The sequence below is a fragment of the Tachysurus vachellii genome, chromosome 10, assembly GCF_030014155.1.
Source record: "Tachysurus vachellii isolate PV-2020 chromosome 10, HZAU_Pvac_v1, whole genome shotgun sequence".
Taxonomy (NCBI): domain Eukaryota; kingdom Metazoa; phylum Chordata; class Actinopteri; order Siluriformes; family Bagridae; genus Tachysurus; species Tachysurus vachellii.
This window is the reverse complement of record NC_083469.1, coordinates 15,857,809-15,881,393: the sequence shown is the minus strand read 5'-3', so window position 1 is coordinate 15,881,393 and position 23,585 is coordinate 15,857,809. Positions and strand designations below refer to the sequence as shown.

The following is a 23,585-nucleotide window of genomic DNA, read 5'->3' as shown; positions in this document are numbered from 1 at the left end:
GCATCTGCCACGTAAATGTAATTTGCTTTATTATGTAGCCTCAATAACCATTGCTGATGCTGATGCTTATCTATGATTTGTTAGGACATATAAGTTTTAGGACATATAAATATATTAAGATTTTTGTCATGTGTATTAGATAATTCCAGTAGCTAAAGTTATTACTAGAACTAATGCAAGATTAATTAATGAATGAATTAGTACAAGATTCATTTCAGCACTACAGCATAGAGTAGTACACATCAGATAGCATGATTGAACTAAATCAGGGTGATAAATTGCATGCACTGTTAGGTGTTAAATGTGTGTCAGGGAACTGTAGAGTTTGGACTACTGTTGTATTGTAGAATTCACAGTGCCAAAAACAGAGAACAGTTTCAGAAAAAAAAAATTTGCTAAAGTTATTTTTAAATGAAATGAAAGCATATGTACCATGTTGATGCAGTAGGGAGGTAAGTGGAAAGCTGTGGATCTTTTTTAGTTATTTTTTCCTGCATGGGATACAAGTCATAAACATTAACATACTTCACTCTAACACAACACTTACACATTTCACACTTTCTTTAAAAGACTTTCTCTTTGCTAAACTTCACAGGGTCTTTCTGAGATTTTACTCTTCATGTCAAATACACTAATTATGCACTTGATCATACACCTACTCATTTATGTAATTATATAATCAGTAAATCATGTGGCAGCAGTGCAATGCCTAAAATGTGGGTAATGTTCATATCAACTATCAGAATGGTGAAATAATGTAATTTTGACCATGGCATGATTGTTGGAGCAATACCACAATGGCTGAGTTAAGTATTTCTTTAACTGTTGACCTGATGGGATTTTCATACACAACAGTCTCTAGCGTTTACTTTGAATTGTGCAATACAGAAAAAACATCCAACGAGCAAATTATACAGAAGGTAAAGCCTGGTTAATGGCAGAGATTAACAGAAAAAGCCAACAGAAAGGCTACAGTAACTTAGATAACAACTCTGTACAATTGTTGTGAAGTGAAATGCATCACTGAACACAGGGAACCTTGAGGCGTTAACAATACAGCTTATTTTAATATTGTTGTTAACAGTGTGCATCTCTTCACGAACACAGTTTAACATCTTCTAATGGCTCCTTTCTGCCAGATAATGCACCATGACACAAAGCAAAAGTTTTTATGAACATGACTCAGAGTTCACTGTTCTCTTCAGTCGTTTTCAGTCACTGTTTTCTTATCCACTAGAAGATCTTTGGGATGCGTTAGAATAAGAGATTCACAACATGAATGTGCCCCAGAAAAATCTGCAGGAATGGACCAGAATCTCAAAGGAAAGTTTCAGCATCTTGTCAAATGCATAGCATAAAGAATTTAAGCTGTTTTGAGAGCAGTATTATTAGAGTGTTCCAAATAAAATGCTCAGTGAGTGAATAAACCTGATCTTCGACTATCTACGGCATGTACTGTCCTGATAGACTGAATATATCTCCTTTATATATCTCCAGGCTATATTAATAGAAGGAATTTCTGAATGAGTTAATGTATTAATAAAATGTACAAGGAGTATGTACAGTAAATAGAATTAACTCATATGTGTAAGTGCCTAGAGTAATCTTTAACATTGTGCTAGATTTTGTTAGTGTTATTTAGGTTTTGACATAAAAAACTAAGCTGAGGCAGGCAGGTGCTTCTGTGGTTAGGTCCTAAACTTTGTACATTCTGAACAGTGCTAATTTTGGCTTCCATTTTTAACAAGAAAATATGGCATACACCTGGGTAGGTATTTTTTTTATTAAAATGATTACTGCAGTGTAACACATTTTTTTTTTGTTTTTGTTTTACTCAGCAAATCAATCACAGCCTCCTAGCATCATCCTTTGATGAATTTGATTTTATTCATCAAGAAGAGAAAAAATGGCTTTCAATGCTAGTTTAACTTGGCTATGAATTCAGACTTGATGTGTTATGTTTCGTCCATACTAAGCCACTTCTTTGGGCCTGGATAAAGAAGCTCACTGCTATATACTAGATAGCGCATCGCTCTGAACTGTCTCTCTAACATGCAACTATGATCGATATGCTGCAGTGATTTTTAGTAACGCAGCACTAACTTTTGCAGTGAGAGAGTGCCTTATATAAGGGCATTAATCATGGTATGTGTTCACTGCACTGAAATGTATTACTTGTTTTGCTTGGCCAGGGTCATATGGAGGGAGAAGTCTGGGGTTTGGCCTCCCACCCTCACCTGCCGATGTGTGCCACTGTGAGTGATGACAAGACCCTTCGTATATGGGACCTATCTCCCAGCCACTGCATGCTTGCTGTACGCAAACTCAAGAAAGGTAGGCTGGGGCTTTCCTTTATCTACAATTAAAGCTATACTAAGTTCTGGATCTAAACCGTACTGCAACAGTTTATATTCATATGTATCATGAGTACTTTAGTAAGCCTTATGTTTGAATGTAACCAAAACTGTAACGTAAACACATCAAAAATCTTAAAATGCCTATTGATTACTTGAAGCAGAGACACTTAATTTTCTATAGCAAAAAGATTTCCTCAGTAATCAGTGGCATGTATTTTATGCTACACTATAAAGAAGTAGAAACGATCAAAGCAGTTTAAAAAATTGAGCATTCTCAGACTGTCTATGTAGCATTAGATAAGCCTGAATTTATTTGTCTTTTCATAATCTAAAGGCTAGATAAAGAGTCCAAAGCCTTAAACAAATGAAAAATCCATTACTGATGTTAGTACTTAAAGCTGGAAAGTGGTGATTAGCATGTAGTGACGGTGTTTGTTTAACTGCAGGTGGTCGCTGCTGCTGTTTCTCCCCGGATGGCAAGGCTCTGGCAGTAGGGCTAAATGATGGCAGCTTCCTCATTGTTAATGCAGACACTCTGGAAGACTTGGTGTCATTCCACTACCGCAAGGACATCATCTCTGATATCCGCTTCTCTCCTGGTAAGTCAGCACGCTGGAGCCGGCATAAAATCCAGACACATCACACTGAGTAGTGAGTCTATTCTGAGTTGAGCCACAAATAGTGTCTGTCAGGGTTTGAATTTGAAAATAGAGATTTTGTCAGAATGCAAGACATTCAAAAGCGAAAAAGTTCAAAATAAGACTAGCTCAGGTTTGCAAAGAAACAAAGTAAGATTTCACACTGTCTGTATTATATAGCATGAGAAATTTAACAGTTATTTGTTTCATATATACTGTATAACATGATACACGTTACAATTGCACTATCACATAATTAAGACATTGATTAGTAAACGTTAGCTTGGTATTGAGAATGAATTAGAGCTGATAAATGCATTCACTTGCAATAGGTGCAGGGAAATATTTGGCTGTAGCTTCAGGTGACACCTTTGTGGATATATACAATGTGATGAGCAGCAAAAGAGTGGGTGTATGCAAAGGCTCCATGAACTACATCACTCACTTGGACTGGGACAAAAGAGGTAAGAAGAACTATTGGACATAAATAAATGTTATACACATAAATAACAAATAATATAGTCTAGGCCGGTGTTGCTGAATATCATAAACACAGCAAGCTTAGACTGCACTGTTTATTCTTTGTATAACTTTTTTGTTTGCTTGCTTTTTTGTAATTTGCTCCTCGAAAGAACTCCTATATAGGCTTTGTGTTGTAAGCCTTTATGAAAACTGTGCCTTCTTTCACCAGGGAAGCTTTTGCAGGTCAACACTGCAACTAAGGAGCAGCTATTTTTTGAGGCCCCTCGTGGGAAGAAGCAAACCATTCCTGCCGTAGAGGTAAGGGATGCTTGAAGTATTGTTGTGGTTACTGTAACTTGCTCTTATCCTAGGTCTAAATGGGGTAAGGGCATGGCCCACTTTTTATTTGTGTGGGTCTAAATTTGGAGACAAGGAATTGGGCTGCACTTAAGTTCATTGTTGCTTTATCACAGGAACCTACCATGCTTTCTTGTGATTTTGAAAGACCGGCATTTTATTCCATGTGCTGTGTCCATATCCAGGTGGAGAAGATTGAGTGGAGCACATGGACCTGTGTGTTGGGGAGCTCCTGTGAGGGCATCTGGCCAGTGGTTAGCGAGGTTACCGAGGTAACCACAGCATGTCTTAGCAACGACAGACAGGTGCTGGCAACAGGAGATGACCTTGGATATGTAAAGCTTTTCAGGTATCCTGTTAAGGTAAGAATCATTCGTACTGAAATTAAATACTGCAGAGTATATGGATTATTTGATTGAATAAAAATCTAGTTTTGTATGGATCAGTTATTGTTCACGATTGTTTCTGTTGTAAAACCTCTTGATTTTGTTTTATTTGTATTTCCCTTGATGAGCACTTAGTTATGATAAATGTTCTCTAATATTAATCAGGGAAAACATGCGAAGTTCAAGCGATATGTGGCCCACAGCACCCATGTAACCAATGTACGCTGGACACATGACGATTCTCTGCTGGTGACGGTGGGTGGAGCTGACACGTCTCTGATGATTTGGAGCCACAACACCGAGGGTTGTCGAGATGTGCGCCAGTGCGATAGTGAGGAATCTGATATCGAGAGTGAGGATGATGGGGGTGAGAGAAACACACTGAATTACATTATATAGATGTGCTATATCTAGAAATAACATATAGATATTATAGATCTAATTTGAAAATTATCTTCTTTATTTTTGTTTTCTAAACACGTTCCATACAGAGTGCTCAAAAGATCACGTCTTATACTGTAGCTGATTGAGGTTCTAAACTTCAAAATAATAGGAGCACTACTATTTGATTCACAAGCCACTATTTGATTCTTTCAGTTAAAAGACTGTGTTCTGGCATGTTTGGCGAACGGTCATCTCATCTTCTCGCTTCCTTTTGGCTCCTTGCAGGCTATGATAGTGATGTGACTCGAGAGAATGAGATCAACTATGTAATCAAGGCCTTATCTACCAATATGAGACCCATGGCAGGGGTCAAGCCGCATTTACAGCAAAAAGAGCCTTCAGCAGATGAAAGGTATGTCAGGAGAGCCATTTTCCAGTTGTGGTTGCTAATGTGAAAGTCCTTGTACAACCCTACTTTCAAAACTTCTGATAGGTTGTATATAATATACTATACAACAACACTATTGAATCAAGTTTTCCTCTTTACTAATATTTCTTCATACACTCACTAGCCGCTTTATCTTCATTCAATTTCCTGATCAATCATGTGGCAGAAGTGCAATGCCAAGACCAGGCAATGTTTCCAGTCTCTAGGCTGACAGGAGTAAAATTGAGCCACTGTGGTCAGTTTGAGTGCATTCTGAAATGCTTTTCTGCTCACTGTGGTTACAAAGTGTGAATATTTAAATTACTGTAGACTTCCTGTCAGCTTGAACCATTCTGCCTATATTTTCCTCTAACTTCTTTCACCAAGGCTTTCAGCCACAGAAGTGCTTCTCAGTGGATTTTTTTTTTTGTCGAGATAACGTTTTGCATGAAAATCTCAGGAGATCAGCAGTTTCTGAAATACTTAAACCAGCCAATCTTCCATCAACATGTGCCATATTCATCAAGAGCATATTTTCCCCATTCTGATGTTTGATATTAACTTTACTTGAAGACCTGATTTTATGCATTGCACTGCTACCACATGAATAAATGATCATTTATAAGTAGTACATAGTTTGTGCAGGGATAAAGATATGTACACATTTCTGATATGTACCTGTTTTAATTTTCTACTCTCCAAATTTCTGTAGCAAGTGCAGATTTTTCTCAAGAACATAAATTACATGTGTACAATAATATTATACATATCTAAAAGTGTACAATCTAATTAAAATACTGTAAAATACTAAGAAAAACACTGTACACTTTAATCAGTGCATCCGACAAACCTGACACTTTGCCTGATATTATTCTATAAAAATTCTTAAGACCTTATTGTTATTTATTTTTAGATAATAGTAGTTATATTTAATTATTAATGTCCTGTGTTCTTTGGATTCGTGTGTTGTATGTTTAGCTCACACTCATACACCACCGCTGGTGTATGATAGAAAGACTTTGCACTGTATCAAGATTACTTTAAATGACGTACAGACCACTAGCTGTCCTACGATTACACCCAAGGAATTCCATAAACATTGATTTATCTCATTAAGAGTTCATGTTACAGAGGTGATTTTACTGCACATCAGTTTCCTCTGCTGTCAGATTCTCCAAACAACAGTGACCAGAAGCAGTATAAGATTCTTCAGTGATTGCAATAAATAATGTGGTCATTCTTTGATATTTGGCTGAGAACAGATAATATTTCAATATCACTCCTTATCCTTTGAAAAAGAGAAACCCGATGACACATCAGAGTATTGATCACTTGTTTTGATGACTTTAATTAAAGGATGTTTTAAAGACACAGAAAGACATTTTTATGACCAAGAGTAGTGTTTCTTTGGGATTTCCTTGTCTTTGAGTAATCTAGCATCCTGGTATCTTTCTCTTCCTCTCGTCCTCACTTCTATGTCTGTCTCTACTTTGCACTCTTTCCTGTCACCACATGAAGGCAGGGGGTAGTCAGGTAAGAAGAACTAAGTGCTGCTGTTAGAAAAAAACAAATGTTTCAGTTGTGCTCTGTGAATATTGTGGATGTCTGTGAATTTCTTTTTTATATTTAGACCTGCTTTTCCTTTTTCATCAAAATAAGTGCAAGCAGTTACCTGGGTTTATATGCATTAGCAGCAAGGGATTTTAGTTTAGCTGTTGAATAGATGAGACTCAGTGTTGGCTGTTTTTCTTCTGTGATAATCCCAATAAGACTTTTGTGTACGTCAGCCCTAATCACGGCTCCACATGCGGCATAATCTTATTTGAGGTATAAATAATTTCATTTTTCAGGGTATGTTTTTCATTTTTCAGGGTTCTTGTATTGCCGGCTCTGAGCCATTGTGCTTCAGAGCACATGCTTCTGGCTTTACATAATCACTGCTGTCACTAAAAAAATTGCTTAAGTTTATAGGTGCTTAGGCTCTGTGTTGTGAATTTTGTGTTCTGTGTCGAAATGTTTTGTTCTTTTTATTCTGGTGCAATTGACTGACAGCTAAATAAGAGACAGTAGTTCTAACACGTTGCTTTTCTCTGTCAATGCTTCCATGAAGGGGCTCAAGGTAAGCCTCGTCCATCTCACTCAGCACCAGTCACATGATCATTCTAAATTCTTAGGATATTTGTGACCTGTCTAAACTAAATGATAATTGCCAGATAATATCCTATTTTTTTAGAACCATTGTCTGCTAGGAATACATGTAACTTTTTGAACTTGTGCTTGATTTTGGGCACAGACCCCCAGTAAGCAGGGCTTTACCAGTACCAGAGAAACTGCAAACCAACAATGTGGGCAAGAAGAAAAGGCCCATTGAGGTAAATGTCATGTAAAGCAACATATCTTCAAAAGATACTGTACTAAATTGAAACTGGGCAGATTTGAAGAAATTAATAGTGCAGAAATCAAGAAGCAGTATTTATCATATTATTATACTTATACAATTTAATATTCATTTTGATCTTATAGTCATATTTTAGATCTTTTATAGAATGTCCTCTATTAAGAATATTCTAAAGGTTCACAGACATGGTTGTCACAAACACAGTGGCCTGTTTGATGTGTGAGATGTGGTATCCAGATACACAGCCCTGAGGAAGAGCCATTATCCTTACTCATCTTGTTAACCTTCCTTAATTCAATTGCAGTTTGTTTATTTTCCGCCTGTCCTCTCCCATCCTGCAAGTGGACTCTTTTAACCTCTCTGCCATCTCCATGGAGATGACCTCTGACTCTAACCCGTATTTGACTCTTAACACAGGACCTGGTGCTAGAACTGGTGTTTGGTTACCGGGGCAACGACTGCCGGAACAACGTGCATTACCTAAACGAGGGGGCGGATATCATCTACCACACGGCTTCAGTTGGAATCGTCCTTAACTTAACAACAGGTATGTTCTTAAAAGAGGTCTCAGGTGAAGTGAGCTAAGGGAGATGGGATTTTTGAGTGCAATGTAGGATGTGCTGTGTGTGTTTCCTTTAGCATGCCAGAGTTTCTATGTGGAACACAGTGATGACATTTTGTGCCTCACCATTAATCAACACCCCAAGTTCCCCAACGTGGTGGCAACTGGCCAAGTAGGTATGTTTGTGTGACTGTCCTTTATTATCCAGGATAATGTCACTGACTTTACCCTGGAACTTTTACACATCAATGACACGTCAGCCTCTATGCCGCTTTTTTCTATCTGATTGTATGATTGTCTTAGCTATTGTTTGAAACTTTAGTGTTTCTAACTATAATGACCATGACACTACAGCAATAAGCAATTTTAATGTATTACTTTGTGTAAAACAAACAATCTTCTGAGAAAACGTTTCTGAGAGAAGGTTTATATCTGGTTGGCCTGTTACGTATGTTCATTAACACTTTGACATTTTTGCAGGTGATGCTGGTGATATGTCAGGTAAGACATTTTGTTTTAAACCTGTTCTGGAGCTCCAATTAGGCAGTACTGCAGTTGCTATATTAGTAAAGAGTAAATCTGTGACAGAGTCATTATGCACCTTCATCATGCTGTAGGTTAGTACCATCAACTCGTAGCCAGCAAACATTTCTTAAGCTGCCAGAAATCGGTGATGAAATATCATTATATTGCACCACTGTGTTTGACTATGAAGTTGGATACATGATCCTTGGTGTAATGCATGAGAAAGCAGATTATGTATCTAGTGCAGGGTTGGACTGGTGCTGATTTCGTCTAGAACACTGCCCTCTACTGACTCTATGCCCATTTACTCCAGATAAACTTGATGGTTTCCAGTATTTTCAAATATTGTTCATAATATACATTCATTAAAAGATTTAAAGTTAACACATACACTGTCTTATCAATGTATCACATATTATCACCTCAGTATTATGAGGCTAAATCTGCCATTTCTGCTGAATGTAAGTTAACCACACAAATTAAATTACACGTATGTATGTAAACACGATGTCATTACTAACATTAGGAGCGTGTATTTTATGTTGTACTTTATTTTGAAATGACTATATAGTTAAGTAAAATGTAATTATACTGTATTTTTGTAATTATAATGTAAAATATAGAAACAACTTAGTACAATAGTACAATATTTTAATTTTGGTGTTAGTACAATAGTACAATAAGTACTATTACTCTTGCTGAGTTTCAAGTTTATGTGACATGTGCATAAAGAGTGATTACACACCTACCCAGACACCCTGTGCATTCACTTCTATGTATATTCTATATATTATGGTTTACTAAGTGTATTCTAATTGTTTAAAAATGTAGTCCGAAGCACTAAACCCAAATTTTATGCCTGCTCCTCAGCCACGTCACCTTCCATCCATGTGTGGGATGCCATGAATAAGCAGACTCTGTCTGTGCTGCGCAGCTATCATTCCCGGGGCATCTGCTCAGTCAGCTTCAGTGCTACTGGCAAGCTGCTCCTCTCTGTCGGCCTTGACCCCGAGCACACAATCACCATCTGGAAATGGCAGGAAGGTAAGTCGACTCTGATTCTCTCTGTTCAGCTCCACTCTGTCTGTCTTTACACTCTATTCTTCTATTGTTCCCAAGGTGCCAAAGTGGCCAGTCACTCTGGCCACACACAGCGGATCTTTGTGGCTGAGTTTCGGCCGGACTCTGACACTCAGTTTGTGTCTGTGGGCATAAAGCATGTGCGCTTCTGGTCGCTCGCCGGCCGGGCTCTGCTCAGCAAGAAAGGAGTACTCAGCACAATCGAGGATGCCCGCATGCAGACCATGCTCTCTGTGGCATTCGGAGCTGTAAGTATCACATTATACTTACACACAGGTTTTACTCAACATCTGCTGTAATGGGTTTGTTTGCTGTTAATGAAAGAAGAGGCTTCAGCAGGAGCCTCAAACTAAACAGATTCTGTACTCTGTTAAACATGATTATTTCTCTATTATTGTGGTAAGGATTCTGTCTCTAGTTGGGTAAAGTAGAATAAATGAATGGACTAGACTAGAACATTCTGCAGAAAATGTAGTAATGTAGTAGCTGTTAAACAACAAAATATAATATTATATAAATACTATTGTGTAAAATTAATCAGAATGAGAAATGCCTTGCTTTTACTGTTCTCTCTTGCTTAGAGGTCACTAGATTAGTGCAGATTTGTTTTCTTTTCAGAATAACTTGACATTTACAGGTACCATTAGTGGAGATGTTTGTGTATGGAAGGAACACATTCTAGTACGAATTGTGGCCAAGGCACACACTGGTCCCGTCTTCACCATGTACACCACACTGCGAGATGGCCTCATCGTCACAGGTGGCAAGGAACGACCGTGAGTCAACTTCCTCTTTCACGGCACATTTGCAATGCTCTTACAGTGTTTGGGTGCAAGTAAAGAGTCAGTTGAGCCTGGATTGTTATTAGATACATAGGACTTATAGGTGTTTTGATTATTCTTAATTATGAAAACCCTGTAACCTAGTAATTTTATGTATAGCAAGACTGTGTGTGTGTGTGTGTGTGTGTGTGTGTGTGTGTGTGTGTGTGTGTGTGTGTGTGTGTGTGTGTGTGTGTGTGTGTGTGCACTGCCACCTACAGGTCAAAAGAAGGTGGCGCACTGAAATTGTGGGATCAGGAGCTGAAGCGCTGCAGAGCTTTCAGACTGGAGACTGGTCAGCTTATTGACTGTGTGCGCTCTGTCTGCAGAGGCAAGGTACTACAGAGCATGATATCTGCTACATGATAACAACAGGGCAAAAGTTTTATTTGTAGAAGCATTAATTTTGTAATACCTTTTTCAGGAACTCAGGGGAATGTGAGAGCTTTTTTTTTCTTATAACTTGTTAGTGTAAAGTAACTGCAAACACAGAAAAATGTTCCAAATATGTACCAGATTTTTCATAGTTTTCTTGGTATTAGCCAATATTTATACAATTTTATCATTGTAGTAGAGACTGAGCTACCAGTGTGAAAGTCATGATGAGGAGATTGTCTTGTGTTCAGATTTCTGGCCAAAAAGTATTTCACAGGCCTTGAGTATGTGTTGGTGCTTTTCAATGAATACTTAAATATTCATTCTCAAACCATTATGTACATATTTTGAATAGAGATTCAAAAAAGATTTTCTACCATTGCCCTTCATTAATAATTAGTTGATCTGTTGTCTTGTTTAGGGTAAAATCCTCGTGGGCACACGGAATGCAGAGATCATTGAGGTAGGGGAGAAGAATGCAGCATGTAACATCCTGGTGAATGGCCACATGGACGGCCCCATCTGGGGACTGGGAGCTCACCCTACACGAGACGTCTTTCTCTCTGCTGCTGAGGACGGCACAGTACGCCTCTGGGACATTCCTGAGAGGGTAACAAGTTCAGATAGTCATGTATAAAGTCATAAAGTCACACACACCATTAAAGTGTTTACTTAATCCAGTGCTCTGTGAGATTATTGGAATGCACTACCCTTGACATGGCACCAGATACTGAAAGGAATTCAGCAGTGTGTTAAATATCTGATAACACTAATAGTGTTGTGTTCCTATGGGCCAAAACAGAAGATGCTGAATAAGGTGAACCTAGGTCATGCTGCACGCACTGTCAGCTATAGTCCTGAGGGTGATATGGTGGCAATCGGCATGAAGAATGGAGAGTTCATTATCCTCCTTGTGACGTCCCTGAAGATCTGGGGCAAAAAGAGAGATCGCCGCACTGCCATCCAGGATATCAGGTTAGACTTGAGCTCTTTTAAAACAGTAGAGACATTTGCACTTCAGGATACACTGGTCAATATTGTACTTGTCCTTACAGTTTCAAATGATGTTATGTGAATTGTACATGCGTGAAAAGAAAACACAGGTTTGTCCTGGATTCTTTGGTTGTGTTTAATTCTCTCTTGTCTTTCATGTTATAAATATGAGGCTTCATTAATATTCAGAAACAAAGCTGTCAGATAAGTTCTGCTGCTTGAGCTGCTGTGGAAAATCAGAGTCAACAAAAATTAAATTAAACAAATGAAGTTCTTGAATAGAAAAAAAAATCTTTTCTGACATTTTTGCATAATGTTATTTGGCAGGTTAGTGTTATGCCTAAATTTATATCCTGAGTGATCTAAGTAGATTTATTTATGAAAGCTCATTTCCATTCATTTTTTTGTTGTTTTTGTAGTTTGCTTTGTAAACAATTTTTTTCTCATTGCATCTTTGAAGCAAAGTTGGTGTAGCTATGTAAATCAGGTGACTACAGCTTGCTGTGTTCCCCAAACAGGTTCAGTCCTGATTCACGCTACCTTGCTGTTGGCTCAAGTGAGAATGCTGTAGATTTCTACGACCTGACCTTGGGACCTCAGCTGAACCGCATTAACTGCTGCAGAGATATCTCAAGCTTTGTCATTCAGATGGACTTTTCTGCTGATAGCTGTTACATACAGGTACACCCTTGTGTGTTTGTGCACAATTGTTTTTGCTATGATATCTGCAGTTGTGGATTCATATATTTTTAAACTCCCTACTCACAACAGACTTTACTGGATGTCTCATTTGTCTCATCTCCTTTGTAAATAATTCTGCCATAGAAAGAACACAACCTACACACCCTTCTTTACCATATATTCTTTATCCTGTTTGCCATAGTTGTCCACTGGTGCTTATAAACGACTGGTTTATGAAGTGCCTTCTGGAAAGCAGGTCACAGAGCAGGCAGTCATAGACAGAATCACCTGGGCTACCTGGACAAGGTAACTCAAAATACTGCAGTGCTCTCATTTCAGTTACCAAATAATTGCTGCCTTATTTATATTTTTATATTATAAAATGGGAAAAGTGCACATTAATTCAGGCTTCACCTTTGGGCTTGTACTTTCAGTTCACACTGTGATGACTGGAAAGATTTTCCTACAGTAACACTTGCTGCTGTTTGGTTTTTGTCTGTGTGTGCAGTGTTCTGGGGGATGAGGTGGTGGGAATCTGGTCCCGCAACACAGATAAAGCTGATGTAACATGCGCCTGTGTTTCCCATTCCGGCCTCAATGTAGTCACAGGTGATGACTTTGGAATGGTAAAGCTGTTCGACTTTCCAGCTCCAGAGAAATTTGTAAGTACATTTTTTTAAACATATATTAAAATAATTGTTGTTACAAATGTAAAAATGGCTATGATAATATGGAGTGCTGCCAGTAACCAAATTCTTTGACAATACAATTAAATGTTCGTCAATTTTTTTCTTGTAAACGTTGTCTAGCTTGAGTTTTTTAAAGTTTCAACAATTCAGATAAATAATACTACTTGACTACTACAATTTTACAATTACATTAAAGCAAACAACATACAATATGGTCAGCGTCCTCTTACCCTGCTCATGAATTATGAATTATTTCAGAGTAATTGTGTCTCCAGCAGAGCAAAAATTGTGAAATATGAAACTACTTCCCTGATTTTTATGTCATGCTACTGCTCCACACATGACCTTTAGATTTTTGATCTATTGCCAAGTAGTCCTGATTATCTGAATCCTTGATTTTGAATAGCAGGCCATTTTAAATGCTCAGGTTTCTTTAGCATGCTGCATCACCATTCTCAACACAAAGCAATGTGAAAAAGACGCTTCTTAAAAGAACCCCCTGTTTTTCCTCAGGCCAAACACAAGCGATTTCTAGGCCACTCGGCCCATGTGACCAACATCCGCTTTACCAGTGGGGATCGGTTCGTCGTCAGTGCTGGAGGTGACGATAGAAGGTGCTTAGTGACTGATATTTGTGTTTATGGTTTTAGTTCATGTTGACTGCAGACATTTCACTTCTGCCTTTTGGTCAAGAGAACCTTGTGATAAGGAAGTTAACTAACATGTAAAAACACCCATTGTGCCAGGTATTTATATAAACCTCCATTCTGAGTCAGATTACATTAGAAATGAGTAGAAGAATCAGAATCTCTTTAATGTGCTGTATGTAAACACAGGAATGTGTCTTACACAGAACCAAAAAAATATATCACTTTAAATATATCAGTAAATTGTGGTTATATTTTGGTTGAGTAAAAAAAGTCTGATTTGACACATACTGTTGAACAGATGATTTTATTTCATGTTATGGTTTGTAAGCATTTAATTTCTAACATGTCCAATTTTCTGTTTCTTAAACAGTTTGTTTGTGTGGAGGTGTGTCCATGTTCCTCACTGACACATGCCATGCCACTGTAGACCCAGAGGAGAAGGGAGGAGGAGGAGCATCCAGGACAGATGCTCTTGATGGTCGTCGGTTTCCGATGTTTCCAGAACCAGGTGCATGTATCTGAACAAGCCTCCAGTCCCACCTTCACACCTGCCTGAACCACACTGTATTGTCTGCTCAGTCTGATTGATGGTGAAAAAGAAAATTTAATTTGATGTCTGAAATCTGTGTATGCCCTGCCTTGTGTTTCACACCATCCCTGGGATGAAGATAAAATGTTTTGGTTTTTTTTTTACTTGTGGTATGTCTGCATCATTGTTTCTTGAAGTCTGTAAGAGTTTCTTCCAATCAAATGACAAACAAATGTGTAGCAAGCAAAACAGGATTAGCCTTAAAGCTGTCTTTTTATGATATGTTGGACCTCTTGGTTTAAAATTTTCCTTTATATCTGATCACACTTGTTTTTATGTGATTACCATATCTTGATGTATTTGTTCTTGAGTCTGGAATCTTTTCATTAACAGTCAGAACTCTAGTGGCCTTCTCCCTGAATGTAACACAGATGTTATATTCTTGGATGTCAGCATGCCAAAGCATACTATGCACTGTACACTTGACCTGCTCACTGTGGTTTTCCAGTGGTCTTTACTGTCATCCCTGAACATGTTATTCACTCATCAGCACCTCAGATCCTCCCTGCACATGTAGGTGACATTCCCAACCTTAGCATCTTTAGCTTCAGCATTAACCATGATTCCTGTGTGCAAATGTGTGTGTGTGTGTGTGTGTGTGTGTGTGTGTGTGTGTGTAGGTAAGAAATGTAGGCTTTGTATTTTGTGTCTGAGAACAAATTTTTAAAGAAAACATGGTTCTTATTCAGTCTTTAAAAAAAAGAAATAAATGGGAATGGAGGATGTGTGTTGATGCCGTGTTGCATCATATAAAAATCATTACTCATTGTGCTGCTAAAGGTCATTTATCATGTTAAGGAACGAAGAATTTGTTTCTACCATGAACAGATTATTACTGAATAGGAATGTTCCAACTCAAGAAAAACATAAAAGTAAATGGATATTATAACATGCAAAATGTTTTATATTTTATTTGTTGTCATACTGATTAATAGTGCAAGATGTGTTCAGTGCATATTTTGATTTTCTGATATTAATGTAAATATCAATTGTAAAGGCATTTTTTTGTATATTTTTGTGAAATGTTTTCTTAAAAGTCAAATTTGATTAAAAAAGGAGTGTATAATGAATTGTGTGATTGATGCTTTTGTACATAGCATTTTAGGGGAAATTAGACCAGTCTAATCAGCTGAAATCTGAAAGGCAATTCTCACTTACAATGCAGTAAACAAAGCACAAACAACATGGAGCTGCTGTAGCTGTGATCTAATCAAAGATGTGATTGAGTTCAAGATGTGTGATGTGTGATGGAATCCAAAGAATTTACTCAGAACTAATCAGGGATGTTATCAGCTGCTAAAAACAAACCTCTCAGTCTACTGTGACTTCAAACCACTGATGTCTAGAGCTGCTGCGCAGGACGGCTCAGGAAATCACTGATCTCTCATGATGGGTGAAGGAATTAAAGATGGGGATGAAATGACTTTAATCATCACTGAAACTATCATCATTGTAAATGTTAATTACAAGCAAGTCATGTTTTTGGACATGGGTGCATGAATATATTTTAAAGAAATGTCATATTCAACCAGTATTAATACAGTTACACTGGCTACTTACTGATAAGTCTCCAGTACCAAAAGCAGCCTTCATAGTAGAGCAAATGTGCATACATGTGTGCACACTCACACACACACGAAAATGTGGAAAGAAAAGAAAAGAAAGCTCAAAGTCCATAATAATAGCTGTAAACACAACATGAATATATTTTAAAAAATGATATTAAATATGCAAAGATATTCTGAAAAATGTTGCACATATCTTTATTTTATTCTTATTTACAGTCTGTATGTACAATTTGCAGATATTTTAGTGCTTTCCCATATTCAGAGTCCATGCATTTTATGACTACAGCCTCACATCATAAAATGACAATATTTTGTACTGTTTGCTTTCGATTCACTTATGTGGGTGTGTTTGTAACAACAAAACGAACTCATTAAAATGTGGCTTGTTTACAGATACGATGAGAGGATGTCACTGGTTCTCTATTCTGACTTATTTCTGTGCATGTGGTCTGTGTCCTCTAACAAAACTGATTTAACTCTTCTTACTTCCTTCATCACTAGATACCAAGAAACAAAAAATGGGGAACTGGGATTGAGTGTTACAGCTCAAATATTTGTGATGCAGAAACATGTTTCAAACTTTGACAGAGAAAGAGCTGCCACAAGAGCAGCCATGTTCTGCCTGCGGGTTCCTGAGAACCTGGAAGGAGGAGCGGATGAGCTCCTGACAAAAGTCAAGCGTTGCTCCTTTAACAAACTCCAGACTTTCCTCATCTACAATCACACCAATGCCGTTCTGCTCAAAAATCCTGCAGGGGTACAGACACATAGATACAGAGACAGATGTCAAAGCCTTAGCATTTTATTCCTTCTGCAGGTGAAAATACAGATTTACAAATATACTATAAATACAATATTGAATCAACGTGTTTAACAGACACAAACACTGTGTCCAGATATACTACAGTCTGCATTTTTAATTATTTACCTATTAATAAGTCCTTACGGATGTCTGACTCACTCACTCACTCATTTTCTACCGCTTATCCGAACTACCTCGGGTCACGGGGAGCCTGTGCCTATCTCAGGCATCATTGGGCATCAAGGCAGGATACACCCTGGACAGAGTGCCAATCCATCGCAGGGCACACACACACACACACTCTCATTCACTCACACAATTACACACTACGGACAATTTTCCAGAGATGCCAATCAACCTACCATGCATGTCTTTGGACTGGGGGAGGAAACCGGAGTACCCGGAGGAAACCCCCGAGGCATGGGGAGAACATGCAAACTCCACACACACAAGGTGGAGGTGGGAATCGAACCCCAACCCTGGAGGTGTGAGGCGAACGTGCTAACCACTAAGCTACCGTGCCCCCAGTAAAGAAAATTAACTTCAGTTAAATAAAAAAAAATTAACTTTTCATTTATGATGTGCTGTTGATGTAGTTGGGTTCCTCTGATTCTACATGGACATCACAAAACTTTAAGTGTTTTTGGTCAGAGATTTGCTCATACCCAAGTCCACTGATTCATTTGTTTGGCACAGAAATTTTAACTTGTATAGACCAAAGTAAACAACCAAACAAACTTTCATTAAAAGAGAGTTTCAAAGAAACCAGTTTTCCCTGTTTATTTCTCAGTAGTAAGAAGAAACCTGGAGAAATGCCTGCCTGCATTCTCACACACACGTGCAATGAATTAGAATATTTATTTAAGCGCTTCTTAATATATCAATGCACACATTCATGACAACTGTGTTATCAGCTAAGAGTGTCTGCCTGAATGCATGATTGTGTTACCTGTCATCTTCATTTTTGATAGCATCCACAGAAAACTTGTACTGGAACCCAGAACAACCACCACCCTCCACCTGTATCCTCAGATATTCTCCCTTCTGCATGATTTCACTCAGCTTCTGCACACAAAACACACTCCATAGTAAACATTATGCATATCCTTGTTATATACATACCTCATGCTGGCATAGCCATGATTACACCAGAGTGTGCCTGAGTTAAACCTTTAAAACAACAATATTCATATGTAGAGGTATTCATTTTTTTTTATTTATTTATAACCTTTGTTTTCTATAGTTATGCTTCTACTCTATAATTACTATGCACCATCCCAAGACAAATTCCTGTACATGTAGACCCTACAGTACCTGATTCTGAAAAGCTAGCCGAGATTTTCAGTTACAAGTAAATATGTTATTTTCATGACAAAAGTTAGTTTATAGCTCACCTAAGGGCCAGAATTTCGGGTTTACTATGCTTTTCTGCTTTGTTTTGGTTTCCCAGTGGTAGTAAACATTTAAAGATAACTGCACATGGTCTATGTCTCAGACTAGTAAAGTCATGTAAAATAAAGTTCAACCTTCCTGTCACACTTCCCTAAATGATGGTTTCACTGCATTTACTAAAGCATTAACCCTTATGTTTTTTGTTTTTTTTTCCCAAATATACATCCGTATACTCTACAAGTTTCAGTTTGGCTGTTCTTCTCATAACAGTGCTTAGTAGTGTTGTTTGTGAACGATTTGACTCTTTTGGGTCAACGTTAGATAAATGGGCAGGAATCTTAAACAATAATAAAAATTAAGCTCCACCACAACAGGCACAATAATAAGAAAGCTGGAACGCTTACTTTGTCAAAGAACTAGCACTTGCTGGTATTTTTTTTTTACTGAAGAATTTAGGCCCAGCTCAGTACTAACAATGGCACCTTTCACAGCTTAATGGTCCCTGATTTGATCCGGAGTTTGCCCTGCGTATGGAGGCTTTTCTCCCGGGTCTCCAGTTCCACCAATCTTACAAAAACCTGGCGGATCTGTTACGTCTCATTGCCTCTATATCTATATCTATCTATCTATCTATCTATCTATCTATCTATAGTGTGAATGTGTGTATATATTGTGCCCTGCAATGAACTCCCATCCAGTGTTTTACCAACTCATATGCCATTAATACGGTGGCTGGGAAATGCAAAACAAATTAACAAAACCGAAAACACATTAACAAAACCCAAACCAAATTAACAAAACCCAAACCAAATTAACAAAACCGAAAACACATTAACAAGTCAGACAACCCGGAAGCGGTTGGTATAATTTGTTAATGGAAACTTACCATCATGGGACGAGACACCTTTCATTCACCTGTATATCTTTAATGACAGTCGTCTTGTCCAATGATCGGTAAGTTTCCATTCACAAACTATACCTACCGCTTCCGGGTTGTCTGAATCGGTGCATGAAACACATTAACAAATCAGAAAACAAATTAACAAATCAGAAAACACAACGACATTTCAGACAACCCGGAAGCGGTTGGTATAGTTTGTGATTGGACAAGACACCTGTCACTCAAAGTATACATGAAGTTCAACAGTCTGCCGCAGGGAAAAGTTGGAATGGATGGATGGAATGGATTACTGTGGATTAATTCTGTTATTTTCTTGAACGGAGAACTTTATTTAAACGGAGAACTTTACACATTACACATAAGATTCCATACCTGTATATCTTGAGTGACAGGTGTCTTGTCCAATGATCGGTAAGTTTCCATTCAAAAACGATACACTACCGTTTCTGGGTTGTCTGACTTGTCGTTGTGTTTTCGAATTTGTTAATGTGTTTTCTGATTTGTTAATTTGGTTTGGGTTTTGTTCATTTGGTTTGGGTTTTGTTAATGTGTTTTGGGTTTTGTTAATGTGTTTTGGGTTTTGTTAATTTGGTTTGGGTTTTGTTAATGTGTTTTGGGTTTTGTTAATTTGGTTTGGGTTTTGTTAATGTGTTTTCTGATTTGTTAATGTGTTTTGGGGTTTGTTAATTTGGTTTGGGGTTTGTTAATTTGGTTTGGGTTTTGTTAATGTGTTTTGGGTTTTGTTAATTTGGTTTGGGTTTTGTTAATGTGTTTTCGGTTTTGTTAATTTGGTTTGCACTTCCCGGCCACCGTACATTAAAGATCCCAGTGTAGACTTTGAACCCACTGCAATCTGGACCAGGAAAAAAAAACGTTTAACAAAGACAAATAAACAGGCAAAGACAAACAACTTTCATTAGTTTTGAGGATGAAAAAGCCTGTAATGAGCTATGTGGTAGTCAAAAGAGTTAATGCATTAATTAGTGTTGATCTGCATGACTCACTGAAAGGATTCCCAAACATTCATTAACTGTGGCACAACCTGAATGTCTGGAAAACACACCTAACTAGACAATTCACAAATACAAACTTGACACACTTTGATGCTACTCTATCATAAATGAATGTGAGGATTTACAAACCTTGACACATGCATCACTAAGATGTACTTTATGCTCAGAGGAACTGGAGGAGGAGGAGACCTGTTGTCCCTGTGATGAGCTGCTGCTGCTGTAACACAGTGAGGAGACAAGAGGGGACTCGTAACGTGTCTGCCGAGGTCTCAGTCCTACTGAAGACACACTGCAAAACAAAACCAGCTGTTAGTCAACTATACACTAATGAGTGTGAATGTAATGCTGAGGATAGGTGTAAGATATTTATCAGTCAAACCATCTTTTTTTCTGTTGCATGATATGAACCAATGTCTCTATTAGAAGCTTTTGTTTATCAGCAGCTCTGCCCTTGACACTGGTGATGCTAAAGTAATTAGCATCCATTAGCAGTAGCATGCTAGCAAACCGCACAGGTACAGCGGCTCATTTTTATTTTATTTATTTATTTATTTTTTATATCAGGCCAACTTTACAAACTTCCCATTAGGTAATAACCTACTTTATAGTGCTCCATGCTCTTGTTTTCAACGCGCGTAGCACCAACGCTCTAGCAAGTGACATCTTCCATAACATAACTAGAATAACATAGCAACGACTAACACCGAGTTGCCAGGTATTTGTATAAACACACAATCCTTTAAAGCCTTTTAAAATGATCGAAGCATTTAGGTAACGTAGATTATATACAATAATTTTTATTTATTACACTATAATTAAATCGGTAAATTTACGCGCGTTCATTTCTGACTAAACAGAACTTATATTTAAACTGCACATTTAAAATATTGGATTTTAGAATATTTGGCCACGAGGTGGGAGGTGACAGCCTTCAATGTTAGCAATTCTATTGGTCGGACAATTTGAAAAAAACGTCTGTTATTGGCTGAAAGCGCTGTCAAACTAATCACGAGTTAGAACATGTCACTACCGCGTGGTTGTGACATAAAAGAACGCAGAACAGTCTTGTGATTACAGGAACTGGGAGCGACTGGAGTCCTATACAGGCGTGGTGTGTATTAACATCTCTGTAATGACTGTTTGTTAGTTTGTTTATCTGGATTTTTTTTACATTATGAATATAATTAGTAAGACAAATAAAACGCAGTTGTTTAATAAGAGGTAACCAGCTTGTTCAGTGTATTTGGGTGGTGTTTGGTAGGATTGTGAAAGTTTAAAGTTTAGTTAGTTAGAGATGTCTCACGTCACTCACGTGTCTGAATGGGTTCCGTGGTGTGTGTTTGTAGATCCAGGTTTAGGTCAGAGTTCATTTTGGGGATGTTTGTGAAAGGGGGCAGTGTTTAAAAGTATCCAGGATCAGTTGTGTTTTCTGTGTAACAGGTAGTGAAGACTCACCTGTGCGATGGCTTTGCGTTTTGTTCTGTCTGCCTTCTCTCTCTCACTGCTGCTGCTGCTGGGCTTCTCAAGTGCAGAGCCTGTGAAGTTTGTTGACTGTGGTGAGTAATAATGTCTATTATCTATAAAACCTTTCCCTTCATGAGAGAATGGGGATTCTAACTCTTTCAGTTCACTTGACCTCATATTATAAAGTCAAGAGGTTTTTTTTTTTTTTTTTATAATCTTAGTCTAGAACCCAGTGAACAAGTAATAGGTTGCGTTTATTGACTGACTGAAGCTTCAATCACTTCTGTAAGTCACTCTGGTTAATATGCCAAGAATAAATATAAATCAGAAAGCAAACAGCAGTGCTTTATCATTATGAAATATAACAAAGTATGTTTTATATGATGTTATAAAGAATCGTTTTCATTTTCGTTTTGAAAAAGTGCCTTTTTTTTGCAGTTTGCAGAATGATTTGAATTTCCCAGCTGACAAGTTTTAAGTATTATTACAACATTATGCTTTTTTTTCATCCAGTGAGATTGTGGAGGTTTTTATTCTGCAGCATTTATTATTTGATTTATTATTCATTTTCACTTTTTTCATTTTCATTTTCGTTATACATACACTTATCAAAGGTTTGGGTGTTTGGAGAGAAACGTTTGTAAATGTAATGATAAAATGTTTCTGTGATTTAATGATGAGTTTGCATTTCTTCATTTAATCATTTAGGAAGCACCACAGTGACCTCACTCACCACAACATAATACTGTTTTCACTGTGCAGCCTTAATCGGACTGTGCGGTAACCTTTTGAACATGTCCGACACATTGTGCCTTTTGTGACACATTTAGTCATAGTGTGAGTCAGTCATTTATCATTTCACAGCTGTTTGAGTCATTGTTTTTTTGTTCCTTTTTCCATTTCTGCAATCTAGGCTCATCTGTTGGAAAAGTGATTGAGGTTGATGTTATACCTTGCCCGTCTCAGCCATGTCAGCTTCACAAGGGACAGTCCTATGGTGTAAATGTGACCTTCGCTAGCGGTAATAAACTTGTACTGCTTTTCCACGGTCATTATCATGTACAATCTGATCATTAAAAAAACTATAAAAATAAAATAAATATGAATAAAAAATAAATGTGGGCCGTCCGTAAACTATTGCCACAAATGAAAAAGCACTCAAAAAAAAACCTTTTATTTGGTTATGTGCCTAATTTTCAGACGTTGACAGTCAGACAAGCAAAGCTGTGGTCCATGGCATGATTGCTGGTGTCCCTGTTCCCTTTCCAATCCCTATTGATGATGGTTGCAAGTCTGGAATCCATTGCCCTCTTCAGAAACAAAAGACTTACAGTTATCTCACCCAGCTTCCTGTTAAAGCCGAGTACCCCTGTGTAAGTTTTACACTATCAGTATTTCTCCTGTGTTTGTTAATCAGAACCAGTAGCTCTACACACTTAACAATCAGAACAGAATTTTATCTGGCAAACCCACACTGGTAAACTTGTAACTGGACTTATTTTTCTTTTTCTTTCCTAAAGATAAGACTGGTGGTGAAGTGGGAACTTAAAGACGACTCCAATAAGGATTTGTTCTGTATCCTGTTTCCTGTCCAGATTGTCAACTGAAAGTCTATACCAACTACAGAAAAGGAAAATAAGAGGGATAATGTAGGTTTTTATGAACTTGGTTAAACATTTTTTTTTTTTAAAGAAATGTTTTAAAATGTTTTTCTCCTAATAAGTAATGAACACTCATTTTAACCTTGGAGGAAATGTTGACTGATTTATTTGTTGTAGTGGTGGTATGGTCTTAGTAATTGTGTGGATTAATGTTTAATGATCAATGTTAATGATCAAAAGAATATCTAAATGCAATTTCTGCTGTGTGTCTACCTGGTGATAGAACAAATTTCCTAAAGTATCTAATTTTTTTAATATTGAAGTTATAATTATATTTTACATGTCTGTTTTGAAATAAAGAACTTTTTACCTAGGCAGTGTTTGACCAACATTGTGCCATTAATGCAGGTGTGTTCCATTACTGATAATTAGAAAGTGTTTGTGATTTATGGTGAATGGCCAGAGGAAAT

General features: G+C 37.6%; 3 protein-coding genes across 5 annotated transcripts in view; 2 read left to right on the top strand and 1 right to left on the bottom strand.

Moving 5' to 3' along the window:
• Positions 1–14,988, top strand: part of eml5 (EMAP like 5) — a 41,415-nt gene extending 26,427 nt beyond the window's left edge. The window contains exons 21-44 of one of the 2 annotated variants that reach the window (XM_060879965.1): positions 2,193–2,334; positions 2,804–2,956; positions 3,328–3,459; positions 3,687–3,775; positions 4,000–4,176; positions 4,366–4,567; positions 4,870–4,996; positions 6,530–6,544; positions 7,122–7,130; positions 7,305–7,383; positions 7,827–7,956; positions 8,049–8,147; positions 8,452–8,472; positions 9,367–9,540; positions 9,616–9,824; positions 10,195–10,352; positions 10,619–10,733; positions 11,194–11,382; positions 11,575–11,747; positions 12,284–12,446; positions 12,649–12,752; positions 12,955–13,108; positions 13,649–13,749; positions 14,156–14,988. In XM_060879965.1, coding sequence (XP_060735948.1) covers positions 2,193–2,334; positions 2,804–2,956; positions 3,328–3,459; positions 3,687–3,775; positions 4,000–4,176; positions 4,366–4,567; positions 4,870–4,996; positions 6,530–6,544; positions 7,122–7,130; positions 7,305–7,383; positions 7,827–7,956; positions 8,049–8,147; positions 8,452–8,472; positions 9,367–9,540; positions 9,616–9,824; positions 10,195–10,352; positions 10,619–10,733; positions 11,194–11,382; positions 11,575–11,747; positions 12,284–12,446; positions 12,649–12,752; positions 12,955–13,108; positions 13,649–13,749; positions 14,156–14,192 — 2,952 coding nt within the window. In that variant the 3' untranslated portion in view covers positions 14,193–14,988. The remainder of the gene's footprint in view (positions 1–2,192; positions 2,335–2,803; positions 2,957–3,327; positions 3,460–3,686; positions 3,776–3,999; positions 4,177–4,365; positions 4,568–4,869; positions 4,997–6,529; positions 6,545–7,121; positions 7,131–7,304; positions 7,384–7,826; positions 7,957–8,048; positions 8,148–8,451; positions 8,473–9,366; positions 9,541–9,615; positions 9,825–10,194; positions 10,353–10,618; positions 10,734–11,193; positions 11,383–11,574; positions 11,748–12,283; positions 12,447–12,648; positions 12,753–12,954; positions 13,109–13,648; positions 13,750–14,155) is intronic. The other variant, XM_060879964.1, reaches the window with a different exon arrangement.
• Positions 14,989–16,121: 1,133 nt separating this feature from the next.
• Positions 16,122–20,756, bottom strand: isca2 (iron-sulfur cluster assembly 2). Its single transcript, XM_060879035.1, has 4 exons — positions 20,652–20,756; positions 20,180–20,339; positions 17,694–17,809; positions 16,122–16,691 (listed from the first exon to the last, which is right to left on the bottom strand). The coding sequence occupies exons 1-4, from the start codon at positions 20,723–20,725 to the stop codon at positions 16,517–16,519; spliced, it is 525 nt and encodes a 174-aa protein (XP_060735018.1). The 5' UTR covers positions 20,726–20,756; the 3' UTR covers positions 16,122–16,516.
• A 312-nt stretch (positions 20,757–21,068) lies between these two features.
• On the top strand, positions 21,069–23,488 carry LOC132852598 (NPC intracellular cholesterol transporter 2-like). Of its 2 annotated transcripts, none has more exons than XM_060879879.1 (5): positions 21,069–21,161; positions 21,491–21,606; positions 22,428–22,535; positions 22,715–22,887; positions 23,035–23,488. In XM_060879879.1, exons 2-5 carry the CDS (start codon positions 21,513–21,515, stop codon positions 23,119–23,121), a joined length of 462 nt encoding a protein of 153 aa, XP_060735862.1. In that variant the 5' UTR covers positions 21,069–21,161; positions 21,491–21,512; the 3' UTR covers positions 23,122–23,488. The 2 variants fall into 2 exon arrangements, with proteins under 2 accessions (XP_060735862.1, XP_060735863.1); XM_060879880.1 differs by lacking the exon at positions 21,069–21,161 and adding an exon at positions 21,249–21,271.
• The last annotated feature ends 97 nt before the right edge of the window (positions 23,489–23,585 follow it).